The following is a 25,616-nucleotide window of genomic DNA, read 5'->3' as shown; positions in this document are numbered from 1 at the left end:
GCGCCGATAACTACTAGTGCCAACATCGTCCTATTCGGGGCGGCTATAGTTTCATCACCTAAGACAGGGGCTGAATGTTACTGGTGGGCGGGTTATTCTCGGTAATAACAATCAAGCATGTTAAATGGCTGAAGAAGAATTACTTTGATAATAACCGCAATCTATGCTCGGTCGTATTCAACCTTTGCGAGATCTATCAGGGCTTACCCCTCTTATAAAAGCCTCACCTTAATCAAGCAAATTGGGTTAGACCTTCGATGTTGCTTGCAAATTAAATCGGGTGTCTCGGATCCCGATTCCCAGTTGGCAGTCAGAACTAAATTATTGCATGAAATCGCACGACATGCTGCTCTGCCTCCTTGCTGACTGACTTGCGAGATTTGAGAATGTGACATCCGTGCTCCGTACTTGCTACGAAGCATGTCATGGAACGTAGATCGATGGAGTGCTCTTATCAGCGGCGGGAACCCACTCAACGGAGTCAATCGATGCATACTGAATCGACTTTATGGAGCAGCCAGAAAGTCAGGGCAGGTTGGAAGGACGCTCCGAGCCGCCGTCAATTACTGTCTTTAGACTTTAGGCCTTTAGGAACCTCTAGATCCGCTTTTAATTATTCGGTTAGCTTGTAAATCAAGTCTCTCTTGCACGTGTTTTGCGTGCTCCGAATCTCCAGGTGGTGTACAGTACGTAGAACCACAATCCATAATCCTATAATGTGTAATCTCAAACGAATGTAGATGCTAGTATCTCCATTCGAGTCCAGATTCATTGCTCGTATTTCCAGGCGATCACATTGGATGCACGATTCACGGACGAAGACCTATGAACTCGAATTCAGTCGCTTCACGTCAGAGGACTTTGTATGAGAGGCTTTCCGGAATGACATAACCAGCACTAGTCACAGCCATTATGGTAGAAGAATGGAATCAATACTAAAACCGTGGGCCGGACACTTAGTGAAGACTAGAAAACGACCCAATGGTCCCAACCTCGAACACGGGAAGAAGTGCTACTACGGGGACGCCCTAACTGAGTCTGTGCAAGCACGGACATGCCACTGGTACTTAAGTGCTCCTAGCAGCGCAAGGGCGGGCCGAGTAACACACGCTAGTCTAGCCCCGACTTTCCAGGAATACCTGGGCCCATCTATCGTTACATTTGTCTTGGCCATGTTACTGCCTGGCTGGACGACGTGCATATGAGACTCGCACCAAGGCCCGAATGTAACGGCCTGCATTGATGAAATGTTTCAACTTGATTTCGATTCACGCTTTTAAGATTTGATAGAAACATATAAGTTAATAGATGGGTAAGGGTCCATGTACGCATATCTATTGAATCCCATTCCTGCGAATACGGAGTGTACTATTTAGATTGCTTTGACCGCGCCGCAAAATAACTTCCGGATCCTTCGGGTGCACGCAATAAGACTCCCATAGTGTTTGACCAACTCTCGCTATGACTTGTAAACATTGACCCCATAAGTTATTACTTCTCGAACGTTTTCCTTGATTGAGAAGGACGTAGACAAGCACAACTCTACCCTAGGGACATATACCTAATCAGGATGTCTCTCCGTACTGTAAACCCAGGGACCGATTCTGCTGACGAACTCCTTTTAAATGTTTAAGAACCACAGCAACCGCTTTGGCGCAGTAAATCTCCAGACTTGCCTGTTGTCTTCATCTCTTGTACTCTGTATATCCGTCTGTTGGTGACTTTGATGGGAGGAGATACATCAGTCGCTTTCTCTGCTGCTTCTTTGTCCTAAATTTCCCCGTGGGGCTGCAAGAAGACCCCTCGTTGGCCTCTCGTTCCGACCCTAGTCACTCTCGTTTTCGCCCACGCACTCGTCCCTAACTTATATTTCCTTATATTCGTTCTTCGCCGCGGTAATTTCTGTCTAAAACATCCACAAAATGATGGGGGTGGCAAATCTGGTCGCAACATTGGTGGTGACAGCAAGCCTCGTCACAGAGGCTGTTGTGGCTCAGTCGACTGCCGACATCTTGAATCAACTACAGGCCAACGGCGTCAACATAACTCTCCTGAACAGTACAAGCACTCCTACTCCGCGATCGCAGAATGGCTGCTCTCTTCTGGTGAGTCCAATCAATTCTGTTTCTCTCGTCCTATCCCTTGTCACGCAAGAATTACTTGCAGAAAAACGGCCCCCATGCGTGGAAGGGTCGAGCCAGCCCCTTGCGCCGATAGTCTAGACGCTACTCAGACTAGCGACATTCATGCAGTCAGCGCTGTGATGGCTCATGCACAGCACGTGTTATACCCCTGTCAAGAGTGCTAAAATTTATTCTGATCGCTGCATGGGCGCTTTCATGTAGATTAAGATCTTAACTGATGAGCTTCTTTCAAACCCTAGTCATACGCCTTGGTCAAACTATTTCCCACCAAAACCTTGATTTCCAGTGAGAGCGGCTTTGCCAATTGGACGGAATCATTCTGGTCTCAGCAGCAAGAAGAGGTCACGCCTCAATCAATCTTCAAACCAGCCAACCCTATAGATGTATCGTCAGCAGTGCTCTTGGCAGAATTATTTTCTTGCCCTTTCGCCGTCAAAAGTGGTGGCCATGCTGCTTTCAGTGGCGCCTCCAATATTCAAGGAGGACTTAGCATTGACCTCGGTGCGTTGGATAGCATATCCCTAAGCAAGGATCAGACTGTCGCCTCTGCTGGGGCCGGTAATGTCTGGGTCGATGTTTACGACTATCTTGAGCCGTACGGTCTGTCGGTCATCGGAGGCCGAGTCTCGACGATTGGACTCGGTGGGTTGACAACAGGAGGTATGTTCTAGAACAACCACTAGATCTTCATCGTTTAGATCACAATTATTAACAAATTCAGGTGGCATCTCGTTCTTCTCGCAAGAGTATGGATGGGCCTGCGACAACGTCGTCAATTACGAACTTGTCCTCGCATCTGGTCTCATCATCGATGTCAACCAGTCGTCCTACCCTGACCTCTACTGGGCCTTGCGTGGCGGCGGTAACAATTTCGGCATTGTCACTCGTTTCGATCTCAGCACACACGTCCAAGGTTCTCTTTGGAGTGGATCGCTGATCTACCTGTCTACCTACAGTGACCAAGCCATTGACGCCTTCTACAACTATGGTATCAATGCTGCTAGTGACCCCAAATCCGCCGTCATCATGAATTGGGCATACACACAAGGTCAATTCCTGGCCGTAGCTGACCTTGAATACGCAAATGCCACCATTAACCCACCAATCTTTCAGAACTTTACTGCAATTTCAGCATACGAGAACACGTTGGAAGTTCGCACTCTTCCCGAAGTAACAGCCATGTTCCAAGAATCCAACCCTGACGGTCTGCGCGAGAGCTACTGGACTGCCACTTTTGCTTTCACCAAGGAAATGATCACTTATTGTGTGGAGACTTTCGAAACTGAAGTCGTCCGTGCCGCTAACGCGACGGGCTATCTTCCTGCCCTTGTTCTGCAAGTCATTTCCACCGACATGACAACTCAGATGCAGAAGAACGGTGGAAATGCCCTTGGTCTTTCTCCCTCGGATGGAAACCTCCTACTTCTGAACTTGTCATTCATGTGGGAAGATATTGCAGACGACAACCTCATCCTCAACATCCTCGGTACCATTACCAGCAAGACGATTGCCTATGCCAAAGCCAACGGACTGTACAACGAGTACTTGTACATGAATTACGCCAGCCAGTATCAAGCCGTGATTCCATCATACGGCACGACTAACTTTAATAAGTTGAAGAGTGTGTCAGCCAAATATGATCCTTTCCAGGTCTTCCAGAAACTGCAGCCAGGTTATTTCAAGTTGAGCACAGCGGCGCCCAACACGACATACCCGGCCTAGATGTGGGTAATGGTCTACTGTATATTACTACTGCGTGTATAGTACGCTTGGTTAGAATTGTAGTAATTATATACTAATTCTGAGTTATCTCAGTGTCCATTGCTAACTTTAAAGGAACAAAAAAATTAGTATTTGTTTGACCTGATATGAATACGATGTTTCACGAAATGTGCAAATGGGTAGAAGAATCATTAACCGGGTCAGGCCCCCAGTCACCGTCCTGATCTTCTCATTGGTGATCTCCTACTACGTAGTACATGCCTAAGCCCCTCCTTCACTTTCACCATGGATCGACTTGATTCGACCCGAATGGAAAAGTCAGTATAGCCAAATACCAATTATTATCCTACGGCTAAGGATCGCGAATAATTCTGCGTCATCATCTGTGGATTCAAGACCATTTCAATCATGGATGAAATGTCGTTGATCACCACTACATTAGCATTAGTTTCCTGTTACCTAGTTTATCTCGTTGTTGCACGACTTTATCTAAGCCCTCTTGCTCAATTCCCCGGACCCAAGCTAGCTGCCTTGAGCAATTGGTATGAGTTCTACTATGATGTCCTACAGCAGGGGCAATTCACAGCTCATATTCAGAAGCTACATGATGACTACGGTGTGCCAATGTTCATATGTTCTTTTCTGTTCCCGCATGCTTTGCTTTCCGATTTAGTTCATGGCATGGTTCAAGACTTCTGACGCCATCTAGGACCAATCATTCGAATCACTCCTACGGAGCTACACATCAATGATCCTGACTTCTTTGACATCTTGTATGCACGCGATGGGCGCCGGCACAAGTACTCCTATTTCTCCGGCCGTTTTGGCTACGCAAGCGACACCTTCTCAACATGGCAACACGAACTCCATTATCAACGTCGGAAGGCGCTTAGTCCATTCTTTTCATTGAAAAGCATTAGGGAGTTTGAGCCTGTCATCCGGGCAAAGGTAGACAAATTATGCGCAAAACTGTCAGCATCCGTCGACGATGGACGTGTGCTGCACCTGAATCGAGCTTGGATGGCGTTGACTACAGATGTCATCACTGAATATGCTTTCGCCAAGTCATATGACCAGCTTGATTCGCCCGACTTTCAGGAAACTTTACATGATGCATTAGTCGCTATCTATACCACAGGCCAATTTGCTCTTCATTTTTCTATCGTGTTTCCTATCTTGGACACCCTCCCTGACTGGCTAGTGAGCAAGATGGAGCCACGGTTGTTGCCAGTAATTGGCCTGAGTAAGGTACAATGAAACATTTGCCAATAGTACTGTTTGCATGAGATTAGTCTGACTTTTAGACTAGGATCTCGGTCGCAAGGTAGAAGAAATTCGTACTGGATTCAACAACCTACATCAAGACACTAAACATGCAACAATTTTCCATGAGTTGCTAAATAGTGATCTTCCAGAAGAGGAAACGACCAACAAACGACTAGGTGACGAAGCACAGTTGATAGTGGCAGCCGGACTGATTACCACTTCTTGGGCCTTGACCGTTGCCAGTTTTCATATCATTAACAACGCTGAAGTGAGTAGAAGACTGAGACGTGAACTACTTTTAGCGTCTTCAGCGGTACACAATGCCAATTTTCATGACCTCGAAAAACTTCCATATCTTCATGGATGTGTTCGTGAGGGAATACGACTTGCACACGGGGTGACCACAAGAAATCCACGTCTTCTACCGGACAGTGACTTAAGATACGGCGACTGGATTATCCCTCGCAATACTCCCGTGTCAATGAGCAATGTCGATATCCTGATGAACAAAGACATATATCCTGATCCAGAAAAGTTCATACCGGAGCGATGGCTCGATAATCCCAATCTAGATCGCCACTTTGTACCATTCGGTAAAGGATCACGTATGTGTTTAGGTATCAAGTAAGTATCAGCTCTTTAAACCTTGAAAGCTCCATTCATTCGATTGACGCTCTTTGTTTAGCCTGGCTCAGGCCGAACTATACCTGGCTATTGCAACGGTTTTTAGTCGTTTTGAGTTCGATCTGTATGAAACCGATTTGTCGGATGTGCAGATGAAATATGCCTTTCTCGTGCCGTATCCGAAGTGGGACACAAAGGGGATGCGAGTGAGAGTCAAGCAACCGGTTTGTGATTGATGACTAGTATCAAATCTCTTTCGTCCCGTGAGACTCAGGGGATGATAGACGGCATGGAACAAGTACTGACTTGTAATAATACCTAGCATGAACAATTGGTTGTGAACAAAGCCAGCAAAGAAGATCTCAAAGGCCTCAGTCTACCGGTTCATTTGCCGCAACTACTCCAACAATAAACAAATACAATCCAGTCTTCATAATTTCGCACTTTCATTCATAATCTGACAGGAAATTTAACTTTCATACGAGAACTGTAGAGGAACTGATGCTGGAAAGCGTGATTATATAAAGGCATTTATAGATTCAGTAGTAGCTGAAAATTATTTCAATTCTCATTTTCTTCAAGTATACTACGAACTTTCCCCCAAGTACACCAAATATTAACCTAGCCTCAAATGTCCGAACAAAGCAATTGCCCTACCATCAATGTCGCTCAAGCAGACTTCAATGCTCTCGAAGTGTTGAAGAGTCACAGCACCAAGATAGAGAGACTGCCAGAGTGGAACGAGTTGAACCGAAATCACTTTCACCGCGATGGCCAAGCCGAACTGGGATTCCAAAGCCACGATGTCTTTGTCTCAAAAACAGACCTTGGTACTTTCGTTTTCGCAGTCATCGAGTACCGGAATCCAGATGACACAGCGCCCATTACGAAGAACACTCTATTCACCGTCGAAATAAGGGTCAAATATGCAGTAGTAATACCTACCGAACGTGGTACGAAAACGCAATGGCGGAAATTCAGACCGATGGAACGATTAGAAAATATCCCGCTAGTAGATCTCGTCAAGTGTCAATTCGAAGATGGAACTGAAGCCGTTGTAGGGTTACTGTGCATTCCCATCGAACCTTGCTGGACAGTTTCGGATAACAATCCGTTCAAGAACATCGATCAGAAATTCAAATTTGGTGTTGCGATTAAAGGCAGGTATGAGTCAAACGAGGGGATCAAGTATCCTGTGCAACAAAATAGGAGCGACAAACGATCAATTGACTCACAGCAGACCGAAGCTCGGAATTCTCTGTCATTGACGTCGGGAGTATGGCAACTTCACAAAAAAGACAATCAGGAGAATTATCTACTCATGTGTGTGACTCATGGAGACTCTAAGCCATATCCATTAACATCTGCAACACCTATCAAAGTGAAGTTGACCCTCAGGTCGATAGCAAAGCATAGCGAGCACCTCGTCGCTCCCTATCATACTTCGATATCTATCGAGCCTTGGTTTGTCAAGAAAGAGAACGGATATTTTCATGGATTGCTGGCAATCCCTCTTCCCGTGTCAACGGAAAAAGAAGCTCGCTTCTTTGAAGTAGTAACTAAGATCCCAGGATCATTTCGGTTGGAGTTTACCACCTTAGAACGAGAACACTAGATCAAAACACCACCAGTCGTCGGGCAATTCCATTCCAGCGTGTCACCATATACCTCAAAAGTGCAATTAGAGTGAATTTCCCGGTTCATCACCATCGTAGTCGGTCCAATGGCTCTTTGTTTCTAGTTTTAGTCCAATCAATCGGCAAGTTTAATCAACGCTTTATCATTTCAAGGTATCTCCCATACATTTGTCTTGACGGTCGGGGAGTAGGCGAGTGCTGTCCGGCTTGGACTGTCTTTTACATCACTTTTAGATGGCTTACATCTCAATATGCCTCCCAAGTCTGGAATGGGTTCTGCTCGAAGAATGATTAAATAGATCCCTCCCTACCTTGTAAATTTATCATGATCCATCCATCACCGCAACTCCTTCCAACATTAGTCCATCATCGCAACACCTCCCTCCAACATTAACCTATCATCCTTTCTCACAAATGTCGGAAGTACGCCAAGTTGTCTTCGTCGAAGACAACTTCGATCCACTGGAGGTGTTCCTTGCACACAGCAAAGTCTGGAAGCCCGACGTGGTATTTGAAGCGTTAACTCCCTATCATCCTCACAACGACGCTCAGGCTAGAGCAGGATTCAAATGCCACAATATTTTCATGTTCAACAGCGGATTTAACTGTTGGGTCTACGCGATTGTCGAACAGCGAGTGTCTAATTCCACGGAGACAAACACGATCACAATGAATTCGCTGTTCAATGTCGATTTGACGGTGAAGTTCAAGAAAGGAGACGGCTGGAAGAAGGGCACATTGCCATTCACAAATGTTGGCGTGGTGGATGTCATCGAGTGCGTGGTCAACAATGGAACTCGGGCCTTCGTCGCTGCCTTGTGTATTCTCGTTGATTTTAAATGGCGTAGGGTGCAGTACACCAACCCGCGCCCCGACAAATGGTTCGAACGCCCTGCCGCAGATATCAAGGCAGGTCTCACCATCGAGCTAGCATCGGAATTCGATCGGTTCAACATGCCTTTCAGGTACTCTGACTCCGGTCCTGATCCTCACTACTACGCGGGGACTGAATACGCCATTCGCAATTCAGCACGTAAAAACGGGTTTGTCAAAGTGAATTTGGTAGAGAAATTCTCTCCTGATAAGTCCCTCGTTCTATATGAGGATCTCTATCTTCGAAAGTCAGCCAGCGGTTGGGTCTATGTTCGCTTCACAGTCATGAATACAGACACTAGATGGCCTTTGACGACCAATACACCATTTACCATGGAGTTGATGATCGAAAAGGGGACTGAAGAACAAAAGTTCATGGCAAAGCCGTACCACGTTGATACTACGGCCATCTATCCTTGGGCGGTCCGCACGGTAGCTGGCTGCAGCCTCGCTTTCTTCGGTTTATCACTTCCTCAACGCGATGCCTATGAAATTCGTTTCTTTGAGGAGGCTTTCGAAGACATGACTTCGGTGGAGGTTCATTATATCTTGACACGGCAGAGTTTGGCGTGATGTCAAACCACTAGTGCCTTCGAGTAGAGCAGAAACTGGCGAGACATACCCAGGTTCCACAGCGGCATCCCATCATGGGTTCGGCCGATTTTTCTATCTCTTAATCTGGTTATTCCTTTTCTTCCCGGCAAGTTAGACTGGCCTTAGACAGCATATGATTACTTCAAACCGACTCTCATGCTAAAGGCAATTCTCAATAGAGTGTCTCTGAACCTTAGTCTTCCCAAATATGTTCTGTGAAGTCATCCCAACAGCCCATGAGTAAACTTCATCTGACCTGAATCTTTTAAGACTCTTATATGATCATAAACTCGGCGATGTCTCCGAGTTCGGCTTAGAATTTGAAGTCACGCATGCTAGACATGTAGTATACAAAGTATGATATCTCCTAAAAATATGCCAGCATGGCATTAGACACATACTTTCTGAAGATTGATAGACTTCCTACTCTCGACATGTCAAAAGGGAAAAAGCCCTATACATCCCAGAATCCGAATTAATTTATTCTCCTGAGCATCTTCGAATCTCAGAGCTCGTTTAAGGAGAGGTTTCCTTAACACGCTCCGTTGATTGAAGGCCAAATTAACAATGATGTCAAGGCTAAGGTAGGATTGACATTCCACAGGACATTTGTTTCCAAGGATGCATCTATAACTTGGGTAATTGTAATCACTGTGCGATGGCCAGCAGCGGGTGAGAAGGCGTTCTCAAAACACACGACGTTCGATGTTGACTTGGAAGTGAAGCACCAGAAAACAGAATTTTGCAGTAGCTTCACTGATGTCCCGTTAGTCGATGCCGTTGAAAATGAAATTGATTAAAAGCAGGTCAACGTGGAGATGTTTTGTAATCCCGTAAATATTACAATGGACGAACTTGAATATCACGATGACCACTGCGATGAAACTTAAGTAAGAGTCGAAGACGCCAGTGAAAATAACAAGGCCGGGATCAGTAGCATATGGCGAATGGAGAACGTGAGAGATGAGGACAGTCCCTCTAACTGTATTGACACTCTAACTGTATTGACATTGGCTTGAAGGAGAATCATGGGAGTAATGCGTGAAGACAACCGAGAAGGATAAACAAGTCAATGTCAGAAAATTGGACCAGAAGCAGATAAGCCGCTAAGGAGACCCTGTAAGATTATAATCATGAAGCCTGTAATGGTACGTTTTGTGGATGAATTTAAGTATGGACTACTGGTCGCTTTTGTTCCCCAAAAAATGAAGAAAAAATCCAGTCCTTCAAGGAGACGTTCCAAGATGTATATTCGATCGATGTGAGCTATTTACTGACACAACAGGCATGATTCATGACGAGCGAGGGAGTCACCTACTGCATCAGAACAATGTAGCAATGGCAAGCATTCTAACATGTCAGTCTTAACTGAGATTGACCTGGCTTTCACCATCTCCTATTCCGGTGTTTTCTTTTTCCAATCCATCTTTCCTTTTCCTCCCCCAGACCACGTATCATATTTTGAAATTGATTATAGTATATTATGAGATTTTTTGTCGCATCTGGAGATGACTAAACACTGATTCGAAATTGGGTATGTAGCTAAAATATAAACATATGGAAAATCATATGATCAAATCAAAATGTAAATAAGGTACCTAAGTCAGCCGAGTAGTCCTTCAAGGCTAAACCTCTCGGATAATAAGCCAGAGACATTTGCGAAACGGTTCAATTTCTTCTTCGTCGTCATCTTGACCTTCGTTTCCATTCAGACGACTTTGCTTGTAGTCTCTGTCACGCCTCCTTTTCCCCTTCGAATCTCTATCATCTGCACCATTGTGTTTCTTGAGTGCCGCATTGAATCGAGTCAATTTTGACTGTGAAGTCCAGGGTAATATATCAAGTTCCAGGTCCGCTATCCACGGCCGCAGTATCCGAAGACGTCTTTGCTGTGCATCCATCGCCAATTCAATGTTTCCCTCCGTTGCAGCACTGGAACCATCTGGATGTGCTTCGACGGCCGACAATTGCTGCAACAACGGAGCTTGACGACTAACTTTCCCTCTTGAGTCGAGAATGGGAATCTTAGCAATATGTGCAAGAGCATCCAACTTAGCGACTTCAATCTTCAACCCCCTCGGACCGAATATATCCTTGTTCGCATCTTTCAGCAAATTGTCTGTACGACTTTTAGACACCCCCGAGTTTCCCAACTTGGCGATCCCGCTAACAGCAGATCCGATCCAATGGAGAGGGAAAAGAATGGGAACAGCGCTCAAAACTCCACCCGTGGCATCGAGGACTTGCAAGGGCGGGCTGCTTGCGATTGCTTTATTCAATCTGTCCAGAAAATCGAGAAAGACTTCTTGCGGTAGTTTGTAGTCTTTTAATACCGGTGCATACGCGCGCATGAAGGGTGAGTCGAAAGAGGAATCCACTGCGGGAATGGCTACTGGTTTTTTGGTGGATGCTGTTTGTGATTGTGCGGATCGTGATGATTCCTGTAAAGGTTCTGATGCAGGTGCTGACGACTTTTCCGCCCTCGTTGTGACTTCAGGATTTGAGTTCGTATATGCGGGGGGCTGTTCTTCAGTGTTGTCGATGTCCTCCGATAGTAACGTATGGACCGAAGGTGGGCTATCATTTCGTTGATTGAATTGATGAGAACCGTTGAAGTACGGATTATTTGATTTTTCGGAAGCCATTCTGATGGATGTTCATGAAAGAAGTAGATGTACTGTTGAAATTTTGAGTCAATAGTCTGTCAAATTACCGAGAGTGAGTGCTGTGTATCGGTACGGTTACAGAAAATTGAGACTATTCATGTAATTAAAGTACCAACAAGAAAGAAACAATTCAAGAGCAAATGTCTTAACCTTATATTTCTGTGCCTCTTACGAAAAAGAGAAACAAACACAAATTAATCCACCAAGCTGACGAAGTCTACATAATTCAGATGGATACCCAAGCCACGTGTGGGCACGTCTAACCTGAACGAGTCAGCCGTGCGAGCCTCAGCCTCCCGGGCTTATCGCCGAGTGTCTTCTTAGCTTGAAGGATCTTTAGAGATCACTCAATTTTGTACGCATTAGCGCAGCCTCTGCCTGACAGGTTCCATTATTGTTGTTATATGAAGTTCACGGTGCATGTGGTGCGCTCAACCTTAAAGTGTGTCTCATTCAGGCTTCAATATAGAATAACATTTCCGAGACACTACTCCTCGGCCCCAGTTCATGAAAATCATAACTTCCCTCACAGAATAAAAACAAACTTCGGGTCGCGGTCATCATTGTATCCAACATACTTGTCGTACTTTCCATCTGCCTTGTCTTTGTTCACTTTACGGCAATAGAGGACATTGAACAAGATCCTATCTTCATTAGCACATCATCGCGCGTAACAGCCGACTTGGGAAAGACATACAAAAACCAAGCCGCAACCAACAAACTGAGGATTACGGTATGTCCCCGATGATAACGAGGTGCATTCTTTGCAGGATAAATGAAAGTGGCCACGAATCCACCACAGTTTGCGATTGCCAGCTGCATCGCTGATGTCGTGGCACGCTTGTAGTGACCGGCGGAATTGTTTGAGTTCCAGACAAGAACACATGGGACACTAGCATACAAACCGGTAGACATGAGGAAGGTCATTCCGTATCCGACCTGGGCGTTGGAGGTGTTTGCAATGACGGCATAGCCAATGATGGCAAATGGGAGGGTGAAGAGCATCAGAGTGCCACGGAGCTTGAGACGGTCGGAAAGGAACGCGACGATAACTACGGCATTGTGAATATTGGTAAATCTATGAGGTGAGTTGAACTTACCAGTAAATACTGTAGCCACTGCATAAGGAATGACAGACCATAGCTGTACTTTATTGGCGTTCGTCGTGAAGCCAGAATCCTTGATGATGGTTGGCAAGAACAGACCAAACGAGTACAGTCCCGACAGAATGGCAAAATACGCAGATGCCGAAAGCCACATTTTGATGTCGGTGACACCGCGAATGACTTCGGACCATTTGAAAGGTTCATGCTCGACACTTCTCTTGTTAATACTCACGGCTTCTGGAAAGTCCATTGTAATGGTTGACTTACTTGCTTCCGACATCCTGGGAGGGACGGTCTTGACGGATTCTTTCCAACGCGATCTCACGTTCGATAGGAGTCAAGAATCTAGCTGTTTCAAGATTGTTTGGTAGGCCAATAGCAGCAATTATGCCGCATACGACAGTCTAAGAACATGAGCCCGAGCTCCAGAAAAAATACGAGTAGGTTAGAAACAAACCAATAAGCCCTCAATGATGAAGATCCATCTCCATCCCTCGAGGCCTCCACGCGGGCCGATCTCAATCAGTCCTCTAGCTAAAAGACCGCCAAAGGCACCCGATAGAGAAGCTGCGGTGTAAAACAAACCGATTCGGAGTGCAAGATCTGATCGTTTATAGAAGGATGATAGATACAAGACCTGATATTGTAGTTAGTTTCAGTAACCGAGTAATATGCGAAAGATGATACGCACCATTCCTGGCAATAAACCTCCCTCCGCGATACCAAGTAGCGCCCGGACGGCGACAAAGGAGCCGAAGCCTTTGATGAAGCCAAGACACATGGTGATGATACCCCACAAGATTGTCAAGAATGGTAGCCATATTCTCGGAGAAGCTTTTTTCAGGACTAGATTACTCGGCAATTCACTAATCATCAAAGGTCAGCCTTATCTTGCGCTCTCCGAGGGACCGGCGAGTCTGATCGCTCGCTCACCTGCAAACATAAAACAAATAGAAAACTGCTAGCCCTATATCATATTGATGGTCGGTAATGCCTGTGTTGGATTCGAGCCCAACAATTTTCGCATTTCCGACATTGGTTCGATCGAGAAACGAGCATAGAAACAATAAAGCGAGAATTGGCAATATCCTATGCGTAGCTAATCAGCATGTTTACTCGGAACAAGAAATCAATTGTCGGTGGACGCTACCATACCTAATATCAGTCTTGAAAAGTATTTTCTTGACTTCAGGAGACTTCTCCGTCTCAGGAAACGCTGGTGGCGACGAAGCACCCTCAACCTTCTCGTCGTGTGGAGATTTCTCCATTGTGAAGATCAATTAGCTTGTTTCGCGGTCGGGAGCCGGAGTGTACTTTGTGTCGGAAACAGGCCGGAAGAAAAAAACAAAAAGCACGGTGGTACAACGCGAGAAGCAGGGATAAGACAAGAAACGAGAACAATAAGAATGGAAAACACGTAGAATAAGAATCTTCCGAAAGACCAAGAATTCCGGGGAAAGCTGACCAGAAGATTGATTTTGCGGAGTAACACCAGGCTCAGACTGCAAAGGGTGGGTACGAGGCAAAGTTTCGGAGGCCAGAAGAAGAGTCCGAGTCGGTCAGCTCGGGGGGGATAAAGAAACTTAAGAAACAAGAGCATTGACTACCTGCACCGGACTAGTAGGGATTCAATGTTGTTAATTGGGCCAGCGGATAGGGTGGTCTGCGCCGCCGGTGGATCGAGCGAGGTGCAATCCTAGTGCGATGGTCTCCTCTCAAATCGCGAGGAGATGGTGTATGTCGCATCGGGCTAGATTTAAATCATGAGCTTTGTTCATGCCAGTAATTAATTCGACTTGATTGTGCAGCTGCTCTAATCTCGAGCTGCATAGTTGCATATTGGCCGAAAGTCTCTGGTCAAGTTTTACAGAATTTATACTGGTTATATGTGCATAGCCAGGCCTGGACTCCTACAGATGGGTGCTTCCCTTATCTCACTTTTAATGTTCATACAACCATGGTGACATGGGTGTACAATATGTCCTGCAAGGGTTCGCTAGCTGATTGATGAATCTCATCAAACATATGGCTGTCTGTGTAACGATAAGATAACATTCAATCACTCCATTCCCCTCAGGTTCTCAGCAACTCTAAACTCGGCGTCAGTCTTTGCCTTAATTTCATCCACATCAACACCAGGCGCCAGCTCTGTCAGCGTCAACTCGCCCTTCTCTCGGTCCACTTCGAACACACACTATATTGGTTGGCAATTAGTCAGTCTGTCTATCAATATGTTCCAACGCTAAGGAGCGAGAGATACCCACCAAGTCAGTGATTATCGTACTAACGCACTTCGCCCCTGTCAACGGCAAGTCGCATTTCTGGACAATCTTTGACGACCCATCTTTCGCAACATGGCTGGTCGCAACGACAATTTTTGTATTGTTCGGATTGGAGACTAGGTCCATTGCACCACCCATACCCTTGAACACTTTGCCCGGGATCATGTAATTTGCTAAATCGCCGTTGGCGGCAACTTGGAGGGCCTGTAAATTGCATTAGCACTGTGACCAGTATGTGCTTTTGATATGTGGTTGAAATGCGCGTGGCGTACCCCTAAGATAGAGACGTCGACGTGGCCGCCGCGGATCATGCCAAAGGACTCTGAGCTATCAAAAGTCGAGGCGCCCGGTACTAGAGTGACGGTCTCTTTGCCGGCGTTGACAATATCCCTACGACGAAATATCAGTCGAACAGAATCAACTTTGACATCGTAAACATCATGCTTACGGGTCAACCTCATTCTCGGCCGGATACGGCCCCATGCCCAGTATACCATTCTCACTCTGCACCCAAACTGTGCGACCCTCTGGCAAAAACGAGGTGGCAAGTGTGGGAATGCCAACTCCTAGGTTAACGTAATATCCTTCTTTCAGTTCCTTGGCAGCACGTTTGGCGATGCGGTTCCTCTGGACAATTTCGGGTGTTTCTTTAGTTGTGGATGAAGTATTGTCCGCTTCTCGTAGCTTTTTGATTTCAATGTGTTTTTCGGCCGTTGCAGGAACGATTCGGTCAACGAAGATTCCTGGTAGGTCGACGTCGTTGGGATCTATTGATCCTACAGGCACAATTTCCTCGGCCTCGACGATAGTCAAGGTGGCTGCCTTGGCCATGATAGGGCCAAAGGCTTTGGTTGTATATCTGGTTCACAACAGTGTCAGTTTTATGCACCAAGTCTTCCAAGTTGCAAGAGAATTGCTACCTGAATACGCAATTACCGGCCTCATCAGCCTTCCACGCTCTCAGTATAGCCACATCACCCGTAATAGCCTCCTCCATAAGAAATTTCCTTCCCTTGAACTCTCTCACCTCCCTCTTCTTCCCATGCTCCAAAACCTTCCCATCACTGCTCAAACGAACCGGAATCTGACCTTCTTGCAACAACGTCGACACTCCCGTGGGCGTGTAAAAAGCAGGAATCCCCGCACCACCGGCCCTAATCCGTTCCGCAATTGTGCCCTGAGGACACAACTCAATGGCAATTTTCCCCGTCAAGTAGTTCTTCTCAAGCGTCTTATTGTTTCCCAAAAACGAAATAATGAGTCGCGAAATCTGTCCCGCATCGGCTAAAAGAGCCAGTCCACCAACTTTGGCGACACCAGCATTATTAGAAACGGCTGTGAGGGAGTGTAAGCCCTGAGGGCCACGGCGAGAAATAGCTTGAATGAGTGTCTCAGCTACACCGCACAATCCGAAGCCGGCCGAGAGGATAGTCGAGCCGGATCTGAGGTCGGCGACCGCGTCATCGGCGGAGGAGAAGAGTTTGGATTCGCCGCGGACAATTCGGGGCGCGAGAGGCTCAGAGTAGCGGGGAAATGTTGTAGTGTATGCGCGTCGATTTATTGAGTATGTCGCTAGTTTCTGACGTGGATGCGATCTTGTTTTGGATGTTATTGTGAGTATCGAAGTAAACAGATGCCGACGCGATAAGAGGGCCGCGCAGCCCATTGTTCGGGGCAGACGAGCTGCCATGCTGTAAGCGCAATACTATCAGAGTCGCGAAAGAGAAAATATGCGCACGAGACGAGGATTCTAATGGAAATGAATCAATTATATACAATTATGTTGAAAAGAAAAAAAGAACGAAAATCGAGGAATACATTAACTCCTCGGCAAATCATCCGGGGTGACGACATTGGCCGGAGCTACTTTTGGCCCCCGAGGTTTGCTCCATCCGCACAGCCTGTCCAAAGCGAGCTCGGGTGATTGATACTGTGGACAACTCTGTTAGATTTACGGATGAAAGGGCCTGTCGCGCGACCAATTGGTCATATGCAGAATAGATATTGATAACTGAAATTGTATCTGGTATTTACACGCACACTAGTGCCAAAAAAAAAGTAACGGCCGGCTACATGATCTCACATGAAATTCAAATCGGCTGCATTGGAATTATCGAACCATTCCCAGAGCATCATTTCGTTTAGAGGAAAATTTTGATAATCCGGTAGCATGGCCCCCGCATCTCCCATTGGTAATGAGACGCTATTCACAGCATCGACGATCTGATCTCCCGACATGGAGGAGAATTGTAACGGTTGACCTAGGGGATATCCCATGTGCTGAGTAGAAGGTGAAATGTTTGGCGGAGGATGATGCGGTAAGTATCCCTGTGTATATGCGCGTGAATCATTGGGGCTGTAATTTCTAGCCGTGTGATATGGTTGCATTGGAGGAGGCTGTTGCTGTTGCCGGGGACTGTGATAACCATCGGGTTGACCACGGGCACGGGCGACAAGCTCGTGCAGAAACCGTCCGTAAAGGACTGAGGCGCCATTACGGTGGCGTGGAGTAGCTCCTATCCTTTCTAGAACATCTGCTGTTTCTGTAATAAGATTCAAAACACTCGGCGCAAGGCGGTTCTCATTTTGTTTGGTTGTTATGAAGCCGAGACTCAAAGCTGAACAAGCAGCGAAGGCGATCATGATCACGGTATTGTTGGGCATGGATTTGAGTCGCGACTCTCCCTGAGTAGCTGTGCGCATCACGTTGAGTGCCGATGACAAGGCCTCCGACCGGAAGAAAGACCGGACTTCAGTCGGAGCTGTTGGATGGTTCATGACACTACTATATGTTGAAAGTCGAGTATGTGTAACCAAGATCTCGACATATGGCGGTAAAGATTGTGCTATGAATATCAGCCGAGAGGCCTCCTTCGCTTTTTATAGCACCACTTACAATCGCCTTCGCTAATAGATAAAGCCCACATGGCGAACCACGAATCGTAAAAGCTCTCGATCATAGATTTGATTCTTCTTTGTCAGATCCATCACCGAGTTGAATGTAGTGATGATAAACTTACGAGCGAGCAATGTCAATTCCATTATCCGTTTTGCGATAGTCATCGCATGCACGTCGAACTTTGCGTAGAAGCTCATCCTAATAATAGTCAGAAAATACAACTTCCTGAGAAGACAAAGCACGTACAAGGTCTCTTCGTAGTATGGCCATTGAGTTCATTTGTCCATCACGAGGGTCTGCAATGTCTCTGTCCTCCAAGTGCCACTTATCGCAATTTTCCAAAAGTGCCGTAATCGGCACTGAGTAGCTCCGCCCGCGAGCTAAACATACCCTATAACCGTAAGAATCTCTGCTTGGATTGCAAAGCGGGATGGCGACTTACCCTCTTTCGACCACAAATAAAGCAATCCACGTTCTTTCTCTTCGGCGTAGCAATCTGCGACCATACTCCGAACTAGCTACCACATCTTCAAATCCGTCCATCGCTAGTGCTCTCCGAGCATCGATGCAATCAGCTTTTGCAAACTGGCCTCCAGCTGTGGTTTGCGGCAAAGTTGCTACTTTGTTCAACGATAGATCTAGGGCAATACTTAGTGCCATAGAAATATACAAGCAAGTGTCGTCATCTCCAAGTACCCTGCCTGGTGCCATCCAGGGGATATTTGTCATGAACGCGAGCACAATCTCAACCGACCGATGACGACGTGCAATAACGTTCTGTGCTAGGAATTTGACGTGGGACGAAAGTCGTCTCGAAAGAGCTTCTGTAGACGGCAGGAAGGACGCCGATGCAGCTAAGATGGATGTAAATAAGAATGATGAATGGACTCGGACAAATGATACTGTGTGAATAGCAGGGTCGAAGCCCCAACGGGTATGTGACAGACGATCGTAAAAACTAGATTTCTGGGTTAGTCAGGCTACAGAACACGGTAGGGTTCATACAAAGTAAAGAGATCTTTTGCATCTTCAAAAGTTATTAAGCCGAGATCTACAGGGTCCAACTCTGGTCCAATATCTAGACTCGCCTTCATTGGAACAAAGAAGGAGTCAACACCCCGAACTGGGTGGTTCATGTATACAGTTCCGGGTGAGGACAAGGAATTGGGTGAGTTCGATGCCCGGGCAATCGCAGGTGGTACCAATTGCAAATCTGAAGCGCGAGCAAGTAGCTGTAGAGGGTTCTCGGCATCGTCCAGTGCGACATCATCGCTGCTTAGTCTTGCTGCACTAGGTTGTTGCGCCTGAGACAATACGGATGTGGCATTGCTCCCAGAAAAATCGGTTCGAACAACTGGATTCCGACTAGCGAGCTGTCTTTGCGCCTTATCCAGTAAGTCTTGTAAATGCGCAATGACTTTCACAGGATCGCCAACTTCTTCTTCGTCCCCTGGTGAGCTTTTAGACTTCTTGATCGCCTGCTCGATCTGATGGAGAGCCTTGTCGACTCCCTTTCGCTTGCTATATCACTTGAGTCTTCTCTTCGCATTTGGAAGGATCAGTGCATATTGATAACTTACTTTTTGACCCCCTTTTGCCGCCCCAGTGGGTGATTCGGGATGACACACTCTGTCCGGAACTGCGTACACCGTTCGCAACGGACCTGACCCGGAACACGATTACATTTCAGCTTCTTACTGTGGCACAAGATGCATGCAGCCTGCTTGGTAACCCGCGGCCGCTGCGGCGGCGACTGGTATGTATCGGTCTGTGGGTGTTCCATGTGGACAACCATACACGTCGCGAACAATTCGGGGCAATCGACTCAATATGTAAGCGTTGAAAGACAAGGCTGTCCATTTCAACGGCAACGAGCCAGCCGGTGACTAGGAAGTATCGCTTGAGAAAACCTGCCGGCAAGGCTAGAGCGTGACAAGCGGGAGTGACATTATCCAGGAACTACCCCGGAGTTCGACTACTGTGAGTGAGTGGAATTAAGCATGCAGAGAAGACTAAGTGTGGAGCAGGCTGGGTCTTGATTGAAAGAGGACGTAGCGAGAAGTTAGAAGAGACAATCTGTTGAGTCGGGCGTCGGACGTCGGAAGGTGGGCGGAGTTGCACCTACCAGTTTCCCAGCACGGCAAGAGCTAAAAGCGCTAGCCCGTTGTGGCCTCAGGCCCGCATTTGATTACGCAGTCCTACTATTCTTTTGATCTCAAATTGAACTGTCTGCATGACCTTTACTTATGTCTCTACCATCTAGCTACGCTACTTTGCGCCGATACGATGAACAGCGGGATTCAGGAGAAGATCTTGTTGATGGTTATATATTTACACTGCACAAGTACGCTTAATTTGCGATTCCAAATACGACGGTCACGACTCAGGACGAAAAGGTATACACGCAAAATACCAGTTAGACTACCACTTGACGCCATTCAACTTCAGTGGCAAATGAAGCATGCAGAATCCTACGTCCGTCGTCTTTGGAAGCCGACCGGCCCGGATATTCATTTGCAAAGACTGATGGAGTAGTCGAGGTGCTGCTAGTTTGGCATCCCGTTTTGTACGCAAGGCCACAAAGTCGTGTTCCGTTATGCCATCCTTAATATGTGCATTATTCTGCTTGTGGTCCCGCACGCTCACCCAAGGCACCGGCTTCTCGCGACCAGCGGGCGGGTAGTCGTGACCCGTCCATATTTTCACGTTGTCTGGCAATTCCAGAAGTTTTCGCCCAGAATTGTAGAGACTATTGGCACTTCCGCCCGGGAAGTCGCATCGGGCGGTGCCGATATCCACATGGAACAGTGAGTCTCCGCAGAACACATTATCTGTTTGGAATATTAGCCGGCATGATCATCAATCGCAATCTTGGACCATAATTTACCTCCAATCTTATAACCCAAGTGGTCAGGAGTGTGGCCTGGAAGATGAATAGCCTTGGCTGACAGGTCACCAATCTTGAAACCTTCATCATCATTGAAAAGGATGTCATAGACGTTCTGGTATTCCTCTGACGGAACTCCGTACCTCCGCGCAAACGTTTCTTGCACTTGGCCGATCCGCTTCCCAATTCCAATGCGTGGCTTGAAGCCCTGGTCTTCGGCTAGACGCCTTTGCAAGTAGGACGCTGCGGTGATATGGTCTGCATGGGCGTGCGTCTCGAGGATCATATCGACCATGTAGTTGTTCTCCTTGGCAAGCAATATCAAGGCGTCTGCAGAATGCGTGTTGATGGTTTGTGTGGATGGGTCGTAGTCTAACACCGGGTCGATAATAATGGCATGTAACGTCGAGGGGTCAGCAACAATATACTGCCAAGTTCCTGTATTGCTCTCAAAGACGTCATGGATGATCGGTTCGCCGCCATTTCGAGACGGCTGGGTGCTGTATGATTGCATCTGGACGGTACTTTGAGGTGCGATGGTTCGAAGAATGGGGGCGTTTAGAAGGTGTTGTCGTGAGATCTTTGTCCTGTGAAGATTCAAATTCCGTGTTCGCGACTGTTGGTATATTGAACTAGCCACGCAGTAATCTCGTGCAAGGGTAAGGGTCGCGAGCCGAGTATTTGCAACTCCGTCGAGACAATGGCGCAGTGGCGTCACAGTAAACAGCCGTATGGACATGTTGAGAAGACCATGATATACGCACACTTGCTGGTGCAGCAACAAGGCCCAGCCATACTTTATAAAGGCAAGCCATATTCCCCGGGTTGTACGTAACTCCAGCACAGCTTGAAATGACATTCCATACTACGTGAACACGAGATCTCAGTCGGCGACCGCAGACCCGCTTGCCGAAATGGTCGGCAACCCACTTTCCAGCTGTATTGTATTGCCATTGGTTGAACGTATCAGCGAGTCGGCCGAATCGAGCGGCGCGATCAGCCCACCTACCCCAATACGGCTAGCGCTACTCGGCCGATTCGGGGGAGTCGGCAGTGTCACAGCCAATAGATAGTCGTCTTGGCACTCACATGTCCTACCTTAATTGCCTGCCCAGCCAACCAGCAGCGCGGAATATTGTGTGATCATTCAGGGCAGGAACGATAGGGAAAAAAAATAGAAAAGGGAAGGAGCTGCCCCACATAGCAAACATGGCCAGGAAGGAGCTCAGGTCCTATTGAGCACGTATATCTTGCCTTCTCTCCCTCCTCATCTTTCAAGGCTTCGTTTTTCTACATTGTGTCCCTCTTTACGCTCTGTAATTTTCTACCCAAAATGTTCGGCAACCGCACGGCGACCGCCGCCACAAAGGCCATCCCCTCGATTCGAAGCTTTGCTACAGCTTCACCCGTCGCTACTGCTCGCAACCACAAAGTTGTTGTCGTTGGTGGTGGCTCTGCCGGTTTGACCGTCAGTCATCAGCTTCTTCGAAACGGCCAATTTGCTCAAGATGATATCGCTATTATCGMCCCCGCCACATGGCACCATTACCAACCAGGATGGACTCTCGTTGGAGGAGGCTTGAAAACCAAAGAAGAGCTCAGAAGACCGCTGGACAGTCTACTGGATTCCAAGCTTAAGTTCTATAACGAAGGTGTAGCTTCTTTTGCGCCTGAGGATAACTCGGTCACCCTGAGCAGTGGCGGCAAGCTTAACTACGACCATCTCGTTGTCGTGCCCGGCATTAACGTCAATTTTGACAGTATCAAGGGCTTACCAGAAGCTCTCACAAACAAGGAAGCTCTGGTATCGTCGATTTATGGTTATGACACATGCGACAAAGTTTTCCCGAATGTGAAGAAACTACAGGGCGGTGATGCTCTATTTACTCAGCCCCTCGGTGTCATTAAATGTGCGGGTGCTCCGCAAAAGGTCATGTGGCTTGCTTTGGATCATTGGAAAAGAGCTGGACTCTACAGTCCCGAAAATACTGCCACTTCGCCGATCAAAATCAGCTTCGCTACCAGTCTTCCTGGAATGTTCGGTGTTCCCAAGTACAGTGCCAAACTCGAAGAACTCCGGAAGGAACGAGGTGTTGAGGGTTTGTTTCAACACGATCTTGTCGCCATCGAAGGTAACACCGCCGTTTTCAACCGCCTGGATAGCAAAGATCAAATCAAGAAGCACTTTGATTTTTTGCATGTCGTTCCCAAAATGGGTCCTCACGCGTTCGTCAAGAACAGTCCTCTCGCCGACCAAGCTGGTTTCGTCGACGTTGATCAAGCATCTTTGCGCCACAATAAATATGGCAATGTGTGGTCTGCTGGTGACGCTTCCAGCCTTCCCACATCCAAAACTGCTGCTGCCATCACATCACAAGCCCCGATCCTTGTTCGTGGTCTGTTGTCAGTTATGGAGGGCAAAGAGCCCGAGGGTACCTATGACGGTTACACCTCGTGTCCTTTATTGACTGAATATGGAAAGGTTCTTCTTGCTGAATTCAAATATGGAGGAGAGCCAAAAGAGACATTTGGAAGCCTCTTTGGCATTGATCAATCTGAGCCTCGCCGTGCGTTTTATCACTTGAAGAAGGATTTCTTCCCTTGGGTATATTACAAAGCTATGGTGAAAGGAACCTGGGCCGGACCTAAGGGGTTCATCAACTAGACCTAATACTGATACGTCTCCAACCTGTACATATATGAAGAAACTTTGAAGACGTGATTGGTCACAGTGTAAAACAAAATACCCAACTTTTAGCATTAACTCTCGTCCATCTATGTTCTTAACTAGGAGACTCGGTGATTGACATCAAGCTCGGATGGGATGAGAATGTGCATGATGATGACCGTTATGCTTGTGCCCACTGCCCAAATAATGGCTTGCTTGACGATTCTGTCGGTTGCCAGCATCAATCTGAACATCATCTTGCATCTTATCCTCAATTTCATTATCATCGACATCAATAACATCCACATCAGGCCATTCCTCCCACCCATCCTCCCACAATTCACTCAAAGCCTCCTCCTTCTGCGACGGTGACATTTTTGGATTCTTCATAATCCTTTCCCACTGCCACATTTCTTTGTCATTTAGTAAGCACTCATCCAATGCTGATGAAATCTGGGGTGGATCTATTCCTTCTCCGATGAACACAATCTCCTGCCTTCGATCTCCCCACTGACCATCAAAGTCTCGCTCGATCGACTCAACGATGTCCTTATCGGCAGGCCACATCTCACGGGGAAGCTCCGAGAACCAAACACCGCCACAGCTGACGGTAAGGATGCCACCGGCTTGGCTCCATTCACCAAACTGTAAACTTCGAGTTGCAAGCCAGAAGAAACCCTTGGAGCGAAGTACGGGGCCAAAAGCAGGGTGAGACTTTTTATTTCCTAGAATCACCAATGGTTCGAGTTGGTCAAAATCGGCGACTTCAGATGCTTTGTCCTGTTCATCTTCTGCTTCGTCCATTTCCTGGTCTTCGTCGCCATTTTCGTCAGTGTCGTCAGCGTCGTCGGCCTCCTCGTTCTCGCGACCTTGGAGTATAATAAACTTGTCCTGGAGGAGAGCAAAAAGACGACGCGAGTGAAAAGGCCGTCTTGCTGAGTAAACAAAATTGTTTATGCCGTATCTAAGCCACCTCGTTAGTTTGATTTTGAAAACTTGGTATGAAAATCTTACTCAAGTGTCTCCGGCTTAGGGGCAAGTCTTTTCTTCCCATCCGCAGTATTCATCATCATCATCTCATGAAGACTCCTCAGCCATCCAGCACCAGATGCGGCCTTGATAAAATCAAATTTACCAGTCTGCACAATATCTGCGACATTCACTCTCGAGTAACTCGTCTCGATGACTTTGGCGTCCGGATTGAGTAATTTGACCAGCTCTCGAATCCTTTGACGCACTGATGCATCAACGCTGTCAATCTTATTCACGATAAGCACATCGGCAAACTCAATTTGGTCAACCATCAAGTCTGAAATTGTCCGTTCATCTTCTGGGGCAATCTCTGCGGATCCGTACCGGTCTGACAGAAACTCAGCGGTATGAAAGTTGGAGAAGAGATTGAAAGCATCGATGACTGTGACGGTCGTATCGAGTTTGGCGAGCTTTTGCAGACCTCCTAGTTCCGCTCTGCATTGCGACTGCCGTCAGTACAAGCGAATCGAGTGATTTAGGTCGAACATACACCTCTTCCAGTATTCTCCTTTCCTCCTGCCCAGTACTATCCATCTGCTCTGGATCAAGCTCCATCATGGCAGCCGTAAACTCCGACGTAAAGGTCTCGGCAACTTGCATCGGCTCACTGATCCCGGTGCTCTCAATAAGGACATAGTCCACCATACCCGGCGAGCGAGCCAAATGGGCTAATTCAGCGAGCAGATCACCCCGGAGTGTGCAGCATATGCAACCATTTTGTAGTTGAATCAGCTTCTCTTGCGTTTGTGAGACTTTGTGGTTCGAAATTAGTGCAGCGTCGATGTTTAGCCTGCTATTTTTAGATGACATCCCTGAGACATCAGGTAGAAGAGGATTACTCACGAAGCCATATCGTTGACAATGACGGCAATCTTCAGGCCATGGTCGGTTGATTTTAGTATATGCTCAAGCAGTGTGGTCTTGCCACTTCCCTGTTCATATCATGTCAGTATTTAACTCGAAGAACAGGATTAATGAGCACTTGCTAGAAATCCCGAAAGAAGCGTGACGGGAAGCGCTTTAATCTCACTGTTCTCCTCCATTTTTCATGTAACCTCTGAAAATATCTATACAGCTCGTACTCCAATTGATTATGTTCAATTCAGTTTGAAAGATTACAAATGAAGAAGATAAATCTACATTCCCACAATATTCGTCTCCGTGACAAAGTCATAAGCGAACCACCAAGGTACCGGAAAATTCATACACAGACGAG

At 46.9% G+C, this 25,616-nt stretch overlaps 10 protein-coding genes across 10 annotated transcripts; 5 read left to right on the top strand and 5 right to left on the bottom strand.

The window, feature by feature from the left end:
• Window positions 1–1,922: 1,922 nt before the first annotated feature.
• BHQ10_009229 (uncharacterized protein) lies at window positions 1,923–3,866 on the top strand (the record flags this gene model as incomplete). Its single annotated transcript, XM_040882122.1, has 3 exons — window positions 1,923–2,105; window positions 2,384–2,804; window positions 2,866–3,866. The coding sequence occupies 3 exons, from the start codon at window positions 1,923–1,925 to the stop codon at window positions 3,864–3,866; spliced, it is 1,605 nt and encodes a 534-aa protein (XP_040737731.1).
• A 408-nt stretch (window positions 3,867–4,274) lies between these two features.
• On the top strand, window positions 4,275–5,992 carry BHQ10_009228 (uncharacterized protein; the record flags this gene model as incomplete). The annotated part of the gene is made up of 6 exons (XM_040882121.1): window positions 4,275–4,482; window positions 4,576–5,114; window positions 5,176–5,400; window positions 5,444–5,499; window positions 5,574–5,756; window positions 5,818–5,992. The coding sequence occupies 6 exons, from the start codon at window positions 4,275–4,277 to the stop codon at window positions 5,990–5,992; spliced, it is 1,386 nt and encodes a 461-aa protein (XP_040737730.1).
• A 395-nt stretch (window positions 5,993–6,387) lies between these two features.
• BHQ10_009227 (uncharacterized protein) lies at window positions 6,388–7,371 on the top strand (the record flags this gene model as incomplete). Its single annotated transcript, XM_040882120.1, has 1 exon — window positions 6,388–7,371. The coding sequence occupies one exon, from the start codon at window positions 6,388–6,390 to the stop codon at window positions 7,369–7,371; it is 984 nt and encodes a 327-aa protein (XP_040737729.1).
• A 436-nt stretch (window positions 7,372–7,807) lies between these two features.
• On the top strand, window positions 7,808–8,839 carry BHQ10_009226 (uncharacterized protein; the record flags this gene model as incomplete). Its single annotated transcript, XM_040882119.1, has 1 exon — window positions 7,808–8,839. The coding sequence occupies one exon, from the start codon at window positions 7,808–7,810 to the stop codon at window positions 8,837–8,839; it is 1,032 nt and encodes a 343-aa protein (XP_040737728.1).
• Window positions 8,840–10,485: 1,646 nt separating this feature from the next.
• Window positions 10,486–11,505, bottom strand: BHQ10_009225 (uncharacterized protein; the record flags this gene model as incomplete). The annotated part of the gene is made up of 1 exon (XM_040882118.1): window positions 10,486–11,505. One exon carries the CDS (start codon window positions 11,503–11,505, stop codon window positions 10,486–10,488), a length of 1,020 nt encoding a protein of 339 aa, XP_040737727.1.
• Window positions 11,506–12,052: 547 nt separating this feature from the next.
• On the bottom strand, window positions 12,053–13,900 carry BHQ10_009224 (uncharacterized protein; the record flags this gene model as incomplete). The annotated part of the gene is made up of 8 exons (XM_040882117.1): window positions 12,053–12,170; window positions 12,224–12,578; window positions 12,627–12,844; window positions 12,900–13,036; window positions 13,090–13,269; window positions 13,324–13,498; window positions 13,566–13,721; window positions 13,788–13,900. 8 exons carry the CDS (start codon window positions 13,898–13,900, stop codon window positions 12,053–12,055), a joined length of 1,452 nt encoding a protein of 483 aa, XP_040737726.1.
• A 791-nt stretch (window positions 13,901–14,691) lies between these two features.
• Window positions 14,692–19,608, bottom strand: BHQ10_009223 (uncharacterized protein; the record flags this gene model as incomplete). Its single annotated transcript, XM_040882116.1, has 12 exons — window positions 14,692–14,826; window positions 14,897–15,118; window positions 15,187–15,304; window positions 15,363–15,773; window positions 15,835–16,509; window positions 16,998–17,760; window positions 17,811–17,884; window positions 17,935–18,011; window positions 18,060–18,204; window positions 18,256–18,771; window positions 18,819–19,334; window positions 19,394–19,608. 12 exons carry the CDS (start codon window positions 19,606–19,608, stop codon window positions 14,692–14,694), a joined length of 3,867 nt encoding a protein of 1,288 aa, XP_040737725.1.
• A 626-nt stretch (window positions 19,609–20,234) lies between these two features.
• On the bottom strand, window positions 20,235–21,214 carry BHQ10_009222 (uncharacterized protein; the record flags this gene model as incomplete). The annotated part of the gene is made up of 2 exons (XM_040882115.1): window positions 20,235–20,644; window positions 20,701–21,214. The coding sequence occupies 2 exons, from the start codon at window positions 21,212–21,214 to the stop codon at window positions 20,235–20,237; spliced, it is 924 nt and encodes a 307-aa protein (XP_040737724.1).
• Window positions 21,215–22,033: 819 nt separating this feature from the next.
• Window positions 22,034–23,365, top strand: BHQ10_009221 (uncharacterized protein; the record flags this gene model as incomplete). Its single annotated transcript, XM_040882114.1, has 1 exon — window positions 22,034–23,365. The coding sequence occupies one exon, from the start codon at window positions 22,034–22,036 to the stop codon at window positions 23,363–23,365; it is 1,332 nt and encodes a 443-aa protein (XP_040737723.1).
• Window positions 23,366–23,509: 144 nt separating this feature from the next.
• On the bottom strand, window positions 23,510–25,210 carry BHQ10_009220 (uncharacterized protein; the record flags this gene model as incomplete). The annotated part of the gene is made up of 3 exons (XM_040882113.1): window positions 23,510–24,332; window positions 24,383–24,835; window positions 24,891–25,210. 3 exons carry the CDS (start codon window positions 25,208–25,210, stop codon window positions 23,510–23,512), a joined length of 1,596 nt encoding a protein of 531 aa, XP_040737722.1.
• Between the last annotated feature and the right edge of the window lie 406 nt (window positions 25,211–25,616).

The sequence above is a fragment of the Talaromyces amestolkiae genome (genome assembly GCF_001896365.1).
Source record: "Talaromyces amestolkiae strain CIB chromosome Unknown scaffold23.1, whole genome shotgun sequence".
NCBI lineage: Eukaryota > Fungi > Ascomycota > Eurotiomycetes > Eurotiales > Trichocomaceae > Talaromyces > Talaromyces amestolkiae.
Note: the sequence above shows the minus strand (reverse complement) of the source record. Positions and strands in the feature narration are given on the sequence as shown.